The sequence below is a fragment of the Myxine glutinosa genome, chromosome 3, assembly GCF_964187855.1.
Source record: "Myxine glutinosa chromosome 3, kmMyxGlut1.1, whole genome shotgun sequence".
Classification (NCBI taxonomy): Eukaryota; Metazoa; Chordata; class Myxini; order Myxiniformes; family Myxinidae; genus Myxine; species Myxine glutinosa.
The window spans coordinates 177608612-177621625 of record NC_136263.1 but is presented as its reverse complement, the minus strand read 5'-3'; the positions used below and the strand labels follow the sequence as shown (position 1 = coordinate 177621625).

The window sequence follows — 13014 nt, the reverse complement described above, 5'->3', positions numbered from 1 at the left end:
TTTAAATATTTCAGAGGGAGGGTGGAGTGCTTTCAAAGATAGAAAGGGGACATGTTACAAATTATACAAAACACGACATTGCAGATACAAGCTTTGCTTCCGCACATGGCCAACTACAACATTACATTGGATGGCGTTCCCTTAGAAACCCACTATCACCAGCAAACATCTGAAAAGCAAAACCATGATCCAAAGCCCAAGCTCCTTGAATTACCGGCATGGATAACAATGCTCCATTGTGTAGCAGTACCAGTCTGGTCATAATCAACGAAGGCCGAAATGAAGCAAGTTTTAAGAATGGCTCCCCTTAATGACATCAAAATGCCAGTGAAACATAGCCAAATCGTTTAAGAACAAATATGGAAATGTTTTATCATTTATCGCAGCCGTGTGTTTATTACACCAATGTGAAGCAATGACGAGTCCAGCCAATTTTTTTTCAATTACTGTGCATACTTTCAAATGATGGAAGAGCTTTAAACACAATTCCTTTGATAAAAGCATCTATGTGGTGTACTTGGACCATTCGATTGCAGCAGGTACCTCAGTCTCTGCCCAGAAACTGCCTTTGTTGATCTTTTTTATCTCCATCGCTGCATTCGTTTTCTGGTAAACAGAGCCCTGCGGAATGGAGGGAGGTTTATGCAAATATACCACCTCAAGTTCTCACATGGAAGAGAAAAAATGCAAAGGTAATAGAGATTGAAGATATGGATATGGATGGCTGCAATAGATAGAGTAGCAGCAAGATAACTTTACTCTCTGAAAACAAAAGATAAATTTAAAACATGGCCAAACCATCTAGTTTTCTCTTTGTCAACACCAAACTTTTTATCACATTTCTGAGATCTTCACTCAGCCATTTATCATTCAATGAAATACCGTAGAACCCCGAAGTTTAAGGATTCGCAGAACCCAGCTATTTGTGGTTTATAAAATGTGACGCGCTTCTGCATTTGTGGCCCCTGTGTTGTGGCTATTCGTGGTTTTTACGGCTACAAACCATTCCCCGCCACAATCCCCCCACAAACAATGGCCACACTACTCACCCCTCCACAATCTACCCACAACCCCCTGCAAAGATTTGTCTGTGCAGAATGCCCTGGGTATAACTCTTTATTATTGTACCGCGGCCTTGAAGTGCTACGATTCCTGATGATCGTGAACTTTTGAGCTCATTGTTTCACGTCAATCATGGGACCTAAGTGTATGAGCAGTGCATGACATGTGTCTGCTCCCAAGATGCAGAAAAAAGTGATGAACTTGAGCAAGAAAGTGGAGCTGCTTGACGGACTACAAAGGGGTGAGAGTGTGACCTCTGTGGGCAGACATTATGGTATGAACAAGTCCACAATCGACATAAATAACTAGAACGGCACCCTTCGACATTGCAACGTCGACAAATATGCCTCCGCCCACATTATTACATCATTATACATACTTGTACTGAGTTTGATTTAAATCCCTTCAGCTGTTCTCAAGTATCACATTTTTACCTGGCATGACCTTTGATGCCAAAATATAATCAGTTCATCTTTTAATCATAGTATATACTTGTTCCAAGTTTGGTCAAAAACCCATCACTAGTTCAGAAATGAGCACAGTAACAGATTTTTTACTTAACATGACCTTTGACCTCTTGACCCCATAATGTAATCCATTTATCTTTACATCATGATACATACTTGCACTAAGTTTGATTTAAATCCCTTCAGCTGTTCTAAAGGTATCACATTTTGACCTGACATGACCTCTGACCTCTTGATGCCAAAATCCAATCAGTTCATCTTTGCATCATTTATACTTACACCAAGTTTGTTAAAAATACCATCACTGGTTCACAAGTTGGCCCAGTAACATAATTTTTACTTAACATGACCTCTGACTTTTGACCTCTTTACCCCAAAATCTAATCAGTTCATCATCTTTACATGCCTGTGCCAACTTTGACTTAGATCCCTTCAGTCATTCTCACGTTATCACAGAAATGAGAACCCATCACAGACGGATGGAGGACTGACAGCTGGACAACACAATGCCTCCGGCAACTTCTGCAGCAGAGGCATAAAAACGTGAGTGTGATTCCGGAAAGTGTCGTGGATAGCGCAGCAGCCAATGCCAAAGTCGTTAGGCAGGTCAATGACGTCTATAATCGAAAAAATGAAGAAGACATTGGATGTATGGCTCAAGGAGAATGCACAGAAAATTGTGCCTTTAAGTGGGCCAACTATTCATGAAAAAGCAAAGCGCATGTATGATCATCTGGTTAGCGCAGGTGGGGCTGCTAACACGAGTGATGCGTGTACAAGTGGCCCCAGTCTCGTCGAAGCAAGCAGGGGATGGTTTGACCAGTTTAGGAAGTGGCACAACCTCCACTTCCTGGTACAACCACCACGATGTTAAGCTCACAGAGAAGTGTCCCTTAGCAGAAGATCATGAGGCACCTACAACTTTCCCCGTTCAACTTGCACAGTTGATTTATCAGCATCATCACATCAAAAGTAAATAAAAATTGTTTAAAGTACCTATTGTTGTTATTTGTATTTGTAATGAAACTATAATTTACTTTTAATGAAACTAAAATTATGTGCATTCGTGTTCTTAAAAACTAAAATTTTTTTTTAACCACATGAATCACGAACCTCCATGAACCTATCCCCATTTTTCCCATTGAAACAACTAGCAACGGTACCCACCCTATGGGCGGGGCTTCAATTGGGAAGCCCAAATGAAAAGGCAAAATATCAGAAATTGAAGACTTTTTTATTTTAAATGATTCATATAAACATCCGTTGAATCACATCGCACGCAAATCATCAAAATCTAAACAGTACATGGCGCCCATTTTGAAAAAAGATTGAATTCTGCAAAACGGAAGCGGCCGCCACACATCTTTCTCAGTCGCACGGTTATGTGTGAAGAGTGCGTGCCGAATCTAACACGGAAGCGGCCGCTACACCTGTTTCTCAGTTGCTTTGCATACGCTGCCGTGTTACTTCGGAGCCACACGTTTATATAGGAAGAGTTCGTCAGGATTCGATCTACTCTCTCCTGGTACGTAGAATTTCAACAAAAGCCACATCACTGTTCATATTGGTAAATATTATTCCATCATGTTTAGAAAAACTGGAAAATTGGAAAACTTGGAAAAACAATACAGCCTATTTTACTCCAGGGGGTCCTCGGATTACCCACCCAAAATATCGTTGCGATCGGTTCAGCCGTTTTTGCGGTACCTTCAAACGGACAGACAGACGTACGGACATTTGGTGAATTATAGTAAGATGCCCCACCATTCGCAGATTTACACTAGTTTTCAGCAACATATTCCCACGAATGCCGGGGTCCTACTGTACCACACATCCATGTCAACATTCTCATCTCTATTATTTAATTTCCATCCTCATGACCCAAGTTTCACGACCGTACAATAGGGCTGGCCTTAAATCGGCTAAATGCACATTTGCTTTAACTGCCCAAGCACATACTTATTTGTTTGGACACCTTCTATCTCATTCCATTTACTCCTTTAATAGTATTTACAGCCATATATACTCCCCCCCACTGATGTCCAACTTCATCTTATAGATAGGTAGAGTAATGCTACTAAATGAATTTTCAGGAATCTGTCCACAATTCCATGTCATTCTACAATATTTAGTTAACCATTTTACTCCCAGTTCACCTGATGCTTCAATCATCTCAAAAACAATTCCAGTTGGAACAGGTGATTTACCTCTCTTCGTATTCTTCATTGCAATTCTAATTCCCTCGCCTGTCATCTTCTTTTCTGCCACTTCTATTTTGCTGGATGAAACAATTCCATCAAACTCAATTTCTTCAATCAGTAACCTCTGAAAAGAGTTTTTCCATTCATATTAGAATTCCTATTTCCTAAATAAAACTTTTTCCATATCCCCTTTTCAAACACTCTACACCTCCTACATCCTGCCTATCCTTTATCATCTGTCTTCCTATCCTGAAAACCATATACATTCCTTCTCTATCAGGTATATCTCGATGCTTACCCCATTCTTCAAACTCTTCCTTCCTGGTTTTTTTAACTAACATGGAACGAAGTTCAGGGGAGCTTATGCGTTGGCGCGTCGTCCGTCTAAAACACAGTCAGAAAACACTTGCAACTTCTTCTCCGAAACCGCTGAAGGGATGGTGACCAAACTTGGCACAAATGATATTTGTTGTGTTGTGACTAAAGTTTGTTTATGGCATTAAAGAAACTCGGAGTCTAAGGTGGTCTACCGGGGGTCAAAGTGGATCCAGGTTTGACCCTCAAAATAGGAATTTGCTTTTTCCTCTGAAACTACACACACTATTTCGATGAAACTTGACCACAACTTTCATGACCCGTGATGCACCGAAGTTTGTTCATGGCACCAAGAAAATCGAAGTCTAAGGGGTGTCTATGGGGAGTCAGTGGGTCGAAGTTTGACCCACCAAAAGAGATATTTGCTTTCTTCTAGGAAACTACACACGCAATTTCGATGAAACTTGACCACAACCTTCACCACCCATGATGTATCAATGTTTGTTCAAGGCATTAGAAAAATTGGGGCCTGAGTAGGCATATGAGGTTGGGGGAGGGGGTGCGGGTTGTCCCCCAAAATAGGTATTTTTTTGTTTGTTTGTTTAACGTCTTATGATTATGTTAGTATGATTCTACATGATACCCTGTCTTCTAGCAACCATTGAAATTGGTTTAAAATACCCTTAGTCGGTGCAGTATACTGTTATTCCACCAGGTGAGCACGAGGGGTATTGCCCATATGTTTATACTTCTCTCTTAGCACTATTATGTTATACATACTCTTGAATATCACTCTTTATATACACAAACTTATTCTTTGCCATTGCTTCTTGCACACTTGTATTCCACCACAAAGTCTCTTTCGTATTTCCGTTTACTCGTACTAACTCCACAGTAATGTCCAAATTCTCCCCAATAATTAATCAATTATATTAGAAATAAGCCTGGTGTTGGCTTAACGGCTAATGGGGCAGGCTTAAGATATTAGTGTCTTGAGTTTGAGTCCCTGTCATGCTGTTCATCAACACCAGATCGGTTGACTCAGCCTGCCATCCTTCCAAGGTCGGCAAAATGAGTAACAGCTTTCTGGGAAGAACGAGCCATTCGAGTATCCTGCGTCAGAGTGGCGACCCATCCAGGATTGTGCCCCCGAGCCTAGGAAACTGCTTCGGCAGCCTATGTATCTGAGGATGCAAAAGGAGTAATCTTCTTTTGCATGAGAAATTACTGTATCTTTTATTTTCTATTTTTTATTGAAACAACAACTAACTTGTGTCGAGTCAGGCTCCTCTCCCCAGGAACGACTAACATGAACTACTACTATCTTCTGGGCTTTGGGTGCAAGCAAGACATCAATCTGACTGTTTGATCCACCACTCACAAGTTACTAAATGCACTAAAGTGTTTTCAAAACAATAATCGAGTATGCACATATCCGTAGCTTCATCCATTTTTAATGTATATTGACCCACCACGTTTATTTCTCCATAAATACAACCTCTGTGCACCCCTTCAAAACCATCTGCTTTTCCCCCAACATGCCCATTCAAGTCTCTACCCAATACATCTCAGGTATTTTTTCAGCCATTTTTATGCCTCCACGCCCAAAGGTGGCCGTAGGCATTATGTTTTCAGGTTGTCTGTCTGTCTGTCCGTCCGTAAGGGCTAGACCTCGTATTTATCAGCAACCACATGTCTGAGACAATTTTCAGGATAAGAGCGACACCCATGTAGAATGTTTTTATGACAATTGTGACCTCATATGTTATGTCGTATGGCAGCCATCTTGGATTAAACGCAAATAATTAAAAATATATATTTCTTGGAAACCGCTAAATGGAAAAATTTGAAACGGCGCATTGTCAAGTACTCCCAATGGGGAATAAAAGCATGATAATGATAAGATCATCGATGGTGGTATACCAGTCATAAATGTTTTAATTGAATGCCTTATCCTAAAAATCTGAAATTGCATGCACATGATCTATGACCCATTTGTATTGAAATATTAAATTTATGACATCATACGTCACATGGTTTGGCAGCCATATTGTATTTGATGTAAAACCTATAAAAAAAAAAAAACCGTCTCCCAAACCACCAAATCAATTGACTCGAAACTTTACGTGTGTCGTTGACCAGGCATGGCAATTAAAAGTTGATCATGAACAGAACACATCATGGGTCACATGTGCAGGCACAATAACATAACTACCGTGAAATGGGGTGAATAGGGACAGCAAGGTGAATAGGGACAGCAAGGTGAATAGGGACAAACTGAAAAAAAGTTCGGAAACATTTTTCGCTGAAAATTGATAACCATACTGATTTGTTGATATTTGGGTTGAAAGTGTTCTCTTGATTTTTTAAAAAGCAACTTATAGTCCCTATTAACCCCATATATGGGTTAAATAGGAATAAATAGGATTTTTATGGCTGTCCCTATTCACCCCGTTTTACGGGTTAATAGGGACAGTCACTAATACAAAAAAATAAATAATCAAGAAACAATCCTGAGTTTCCAACTTATTGCTAAATTGATAGCTCAGATGGATGCACATAAATGCACCCATAATATAAACCACGGTGCCAATGAAAAAAAATAGGGGATAAAAAGTTTCTCCAAACTGTCCCTATTTCTTGATTATTCTTTTTTTGTATTAGTGACTGTCCCTATTCACCCGTAAAACGGGGTGAATAGGGACAGCCATAAAAATCCTATTTATTCCTATTTAACCCATATATGGGGTTAATCGGGACTATAAGTTGCTTTTAAAAAAAACAAGAGAACACTTTCAACCCAAATATCAACAAATCAGTATGGTTATCAATTTTCAGTGAAAAAAGTTTCCGAACTTTTTTTCAGTTTGTGTCCCTATTCACCTTGCTGTCACTATTCACCCCATTTCACGGTACTTTATATAACTCATGGAAGCAACTCTAAACGGATCCCATCTTTACAACACATTTTGTTATACCATGGATAAGTCTTTCATTTTAATGTCTCAAACATTTAATTTGTTCTTACATAAGACAAGACTTGAAGAGGAAAAAGTAAAATAATGAGGAAGTGAATAAAATAATGCCAAAGGTCTAAAAGACTCCAGACTTTGTGACATGTACCACTGGCTTCTGTGGAGAATCGTCGACACAAGTCAAATTCTCCTTGGGAATGCTGTATGTGACCCCGGATGCTTTTTCCACTTTCTGCAAGATTAGATCAGGTTCCACGTCATCCTCTGATCGAGCATTAATGGTGACATGAGCTCCCTGTGGGGTAACAAGGTACGCATCATCAATCAATGAAGCTTTTTCCTAGACTCAACAAACTTCAACAAAGACAACAGATATCTCCATTTAAAACTAGAACGACACTCAGTAGAGAGCATACGCAGGGTTGTGTACCTTATGCAGAGCCTCCACCAGGTGAACAGTTTGCGTTTTGTATTCCAAAGTAGACCGGAAAATCACAATACAGAATCACATTTAATTTAAATCATCCATCCATAACTTTTAAGGATATCCTGCTATGTATAGTTTTTGTCCCAATATCCCAATGGTGAAGAATCACGTAAAAAAATTAAATAATTCTCATATCAGAATCCATATTCAGATCTTCACCAAAATTGCATCAATTCGCCCTTATCACCTACCCGACCTGTCCACCAAGTTTCGTCCGAATCCGTCCATAACTTATGGAGATATCGTGCTTTATATCATTTTGGCCTTGGTGAAGAATCGATTAAAAAATTATAGTAGCCGGATCCGATTTTTTTTTTTTTTTTTGTATACTGAATCGAGGCTTGTGAAAGAGCTAACATTTATTTCACAAACAAATCAACCAGACAAACAAAATATATAAAAAGAGGGAGCGGAAGACAAGATGGGGAGAGAAGGGGAAGCACACAAACCATTTGAGAGCAGGGAGATGTGTGGGAGGGAGAGGGCTTGGGGGAGGAGGCGTGGGAAAGGGGGGGGGGGGTGGGAGAAGTATAAAACACAAGGACACCAAGGACTTCCAGGACAGAAGTTGGAAATTCAAAAAAGTGATTTGGGGTGAAATTAGCGGGGGTAGAAAAGATCAAGGTTTTGGATGGAGGAAGATAAGAGATGGTGGTGAACAGCTGTTTCAAAGGCCTGGAGGGTGGAGTGGGATTGAAGAGAGTGAGGGAGTTTGTTCCAGAGGCGAGAGAAAAGAGGAATGAAGAAGTGAAGGTGAGCAGAGAGTTTTGATTTTGGCAGTTTAACCATAAGAGGGTTGCAGGCAGATCTTGTGCGACCTGTAGAAATATTTGGGGGACAGAGCCCAGAGAGAGCTGGGGGGGTGGGGGGGGGCAAGGCCAGAGAGGAGTCGGTAGAAGACGGAAAGACCACCCACCTGCCTGCGTTGAGTGAGTGAAAGGCCCTTGGAGTTAGCTTCATCGTGGGAGATTCCAATGATTCTGAACGCTTTGGTTTCAACAGCGTGAAGACGAGCTAGGTGTGAGGCAGGAGCACCAGCCCAGAGGGGAGAGCAGTATTCCATTGAGCTGCGGATGAAAGCCTTGTATGTGGTGAGGAGCTCAGGTGTGCCAAGGAAGGACTTCGCACGACGGAGGATGCCCAGTCGGCGACTGGCTTTGGAGGCCAGATTTGAAATGTGGTTTTCCCAGGAAAGATCATGGCAGATAGTGAGACCCAAAAGCTTGAGTGACAGAACTTCTTGGAGAGGATTATTCAGAAAGTGGATGGGAGGGTTGTCCAGTCGGTCTTTTCGGAGAGACATCGTAAGAGTGTGAGATTTGTCAGGATTGAAAGACATGTTCCACTTGTTTGCCCAGGCTGTGATTTTGTCCAGGTCTGCAGAGAGTGAGGAGGCTGCAGACTGCCGATCTGAGGGATGAGGAATGGAGCGACAGAGAGTAGAGTCATCAGCAAAGAGATAGAGAGGATTTTCAAGAGAGTCAGAGAGATCATTGATGAAGACCAGAAAAAGCACAGGGCCCAGAACACTGCCTTGGGGAACTCCAGCCTGAACAGGAAGAGGAGATGGGTTTGTTAAAAGTGGAGATTTCCACTTGGTATAAGTGGAGATTTCCATGGATACCAAAGGAGGAGAGTTTGGTGAGCAGAGCGGGGTGCCAGACCGTATCGAAGGCACGTGATATGTCAAGGGAGACAGCTCTAATTTCCTGTTTGGCATTGAAGACCTCCATCCATTGTTGAGAAAGCAGAAGCAGCATGTCCAGAGTGGAGTGACCAGGTCTGAAACCAAATTGATGATCAGAGATCAAGCCATTGGAGAAGAGGAAAGATTTCATATCTGAAGCAATGATGGATTCCATGACTTTGCTGATAATTGGGAGAAGGCTGATTGGTCTGTAGTTGCTAGGATCTGTTTTTGCACCTTTTTTGTGCAAAGCGGTGATGTTGGCCGATTTCCAAGCAGATGGCAGATGAATCTTGAGCAAAAGAGAGGGTGAAGAGAACAGAGAGAGGGAGTGAAAGAGCAGAAGAACAGGATTTTAGGACCTGTGGGCTGATGCTGTCAGGTCCAGTTGCAGAATCAGAGTCAAGGGTTGACAGAAACTTTTCCACCTTGTCAGGAGGAAAGGACACAGAGTCCAGGAGCAGCTGGGTACGACTGGGTATGGTGGGTACAGAGAGGGATGGGTTTGGGACACAAGATTTAGAAGCAAACACAGAGTTGAGGCATTCAGCTTTTTCACGTGCGGAGTCAGCTGTGTAGCCGTTTGAGGTGAGGGAGGGGATGGAAGGGGAACAAATACCAGAAACAGATTTGACCAGATGCCACCAGGATTTGTAAGAGGGAGACAGATAAGAGAGTTCGGTCTTGAGAACGGAGAGATATTGTTTCCTGGCTCTCCTGAGGGTGGATATTCACCAAAATCACCTCTCCTGAGGGTGGATCCGGATCTTCACCAAAATGTAATCATTTCGTCCTTGTCACATACGCTACATCTCTGCCACATTTCGTCCAAATCTGTCCACAACTTTTTGAGATATCTTGTTCACAAACGGACAGACAGACAAGGGTCAAAACAACCTCCATCCACCTTTGGTGACAGAGGTAATAAACATGCATATCAAGAATTACAATCGTATTGCTCAGTATATTTGATTCCATTCCTATACTGTATACCATGTTGATTTTGCCAATGTCCTTATAAGGTACACAACTCTTCATGTCTATTTATTGTATGCAATTCATGCACAAGCTCCTCGATGAGCATTATTTGATCACAAAAAAAAATGCAGATGGCTCATTCGTTTGAGAAATACAGTGGCAACTAGCTTAATTGAGCAATATAACCTGACAACATTTAGGGTCCCATGCAGGCCCTTGTGCCAATGAATGAATGATCGTTTTGAGGCCATTTTATGTTATATTCTAAGTTATATTATGTAATAATATAACTATAATATAACTTAGCCAATGCTAAGTTATATTCCATGTCGATTGTATCCATTCTGCAAATATCTGCAAACGTTATGCTGTAAAATTCCAAGTCCCTCATTTAACATTTAAAAATCTAATTCACATAAATTGCTCATAAAATAAACTGTTGTCTGATGGGAAAGATCAGGAATTTCTAACTTGTGACAAACTTTGGAATGTTCTTGGCTCCATTTATTTATCTTGACTCTCGAGTTGGCCAGTTAAATTTATAAACTGACAAGACATTTTTTTGCCTTCATTCTGGTTTGATAATGAACAGAAGCTGACATAGTCTGATTTCTCAACTGTACTGCCCGTTTGCTTGCTCCATGAAGGAGCCAGGGGGAGGCCGGCACCACTGTGTTACCATGGAAAACGCACTAAATATAATCATCATCTCATCACAAGGAAACTCACCCATTTACCAATAATTTGCATTCATTAGCCTATAGGAATCATCCTCAATATTGCCAGAGTTCACAATGTTGTCCCTTGCCCCCTTAACACTGGTCCTGATTCGAAGCAGTATGGTTGTATTACCACATCATCACAATTGTGAATTATACAATCACACTCACTTCTCAATGTGCAATGAATGGCTAAATGTTGCTGTAGTCATAAACATCACAATTGATCGACTCACTCTTACCACAAGCACAATTGATCAACTGACTCTTACTGCATTGACCGCAAGTGCACACAGACAGAGCCTATGCACTTACTATGTGAACACAAAGGAAAAAGTATGCCCAGCTTGGTAAAAGGAATAAAATTAATTGGTTCATGAGTTATCAAGTGACCACTATATTTGTCATGTGTGTGCGTCTGTGTGTGTGTCTGTGTGTGTGTCTGTGTGTGTGTCTGTCCGCAGCATAACTACCCGATGATATCATCCGATCTTGATGAAACGTGGGTGGGAGGTTGGTATCATGATCTAGTTGTGTCCTACCTAGAGTGGGCGTAAATCGCCCATTGTGGGCGGAGCCACGCCCAAAAAAGATGTCTTTTTATGGGGTAATCAATTTCAAGCTACATCTTCTGAGGGGTTTGGAGGAATCTGACAGGGGTTTCGATATTTGGTTAGGCCAATGTCATGTGTCTAGCCACACAGAGCTCGATTTTTCATTTTTCATTTTTTTCATTTTTTTTTTTTTCATTTGATTTTTCACCGAATTTTCGGTATTGTGTAGCTAACTAACCTCATAACTGATTATACATTATTTCCTATCTCATTTCAAGGTCAGTAACCTTCGTTTTGACATTTCCGGGCCTGGCCTGTCCGGGCCTGTTTCGGTTATAGTCCGTCCTTTGTCATTGAATACCGCTCGCTCGTGAACCATCATCGTCTCCTGACTTGTTTTTATATATATTTATTCGTATTAACAGTGAAGAACTCGTCCTTATAGACGAGTTAATCCCCCCAGAATCAGCGTATGTAAGTATGACTTGTAATACCCTCTCTCATCGTGAGCTGCTCTATGCCATACATATTTATATAGAGAGAAGGGGGTTCTCACTCAACCCTGAATCCTCAGGACAATGAATTGTTCTATTACTTAAAACCTACCCACACACAACCCTGAACACAGTCACCAATATACAACTTATTCCGTCCAGTGGTTCATGCTACTTGTTTATCCATAATGTTGATCAGACAATCACAAACAAAACACCAAAAACAAACCAGAGCGACAAAGAACAAAGTTACTTTGTCAGATTTGCCCAAACAGCTCTATCAGCTGCGGTGGATTTCAGTTTGTCCGCATACAACCCAGTGTCGTTGCAGACAATATTAATCAAAGTCAGGTTTGGCCAACCAACTCTCCTTTCTGATGGCTTCCAAATAATAACGCTATTTGCTGCTTCTTCTTCGTGCCGGAGGACATAACCCACCAATCTCAAAAGCCTCTTTGCATGAATTGTGGTTCATAAATGAGTGGGTCATAAATGCATAGAAGTCAAACATACAAACAATGGCAGAAAAACAGAAACAGAAAGACTCCTCGACTTGTATTATGATGGAAGCATAATGACACATAAATGTCCTCGGGTAACATCTGCAACACTCGCATCACAATGACGGCATTTATAATCAGAGGAATTAATAAAGAAGTCAGGGAGAGTTAAGGCAAAGTTACTGATAGAGTAAAAGCTAACTATAGGAATGTTGAACGTCATTATTCAAAAGTGGATGCAACAGGAGGAACCCAGGTAATAACCTTGAAAAAGCAGGCAATGGCTGAGAGGTGATTTGCACACTTCCCTTTTTGAATGTCGTTCACACCCTCTGCAGACTGCAAAAAGACAGAGAACATGCCACATGAATAAATACCCTGCATTCCTCAAGACTAACTAAAATAACATTTATATTAAGTACTTCATCTCCTACAGGGGCTACAATGACAACAACCTTCAGAGAACAATCGCCATTGGTCCTGTTGTCATTAGCAGTGCCACGGTAAGTCGAATCAGGATAGTTTTAACCGCAAAAAGTGTCTAAAATGTTGAAGTAAGCAAGATTTAAGTACAT

The 13014-nt window shown here is 41.1% G+C and overlaps 1 protein-coding gene across 1 annotated transcript in view; it reads right to left on the bottom strand.

Annotated features, from left to right (window-relative positions):
• Window positions 1-13014, bottom strand: part of LOC137423031 (drebrin-like protein) — a 160156-nt gene that overhangs the window by 85703 nt on the left and 61439 nt on the right. The window contains exons 4-6 of the mRNA XM_068109806.2: window positions 12704-12778; window positions 7169-7315; window positions 544-621 (exon numbers count right to left, since the gene is read on the bottom strand). Coding sequence (XP_067965907.2) covers window positions 544-621; window positions 7169-7315; window positions 12704-12778 — 300 coding nt within the window. The remainder of the gene's footprint in view (window positions 1-543; window positions 622-7168; window positions 7316-12703; window positions 12779-13014) is intronic.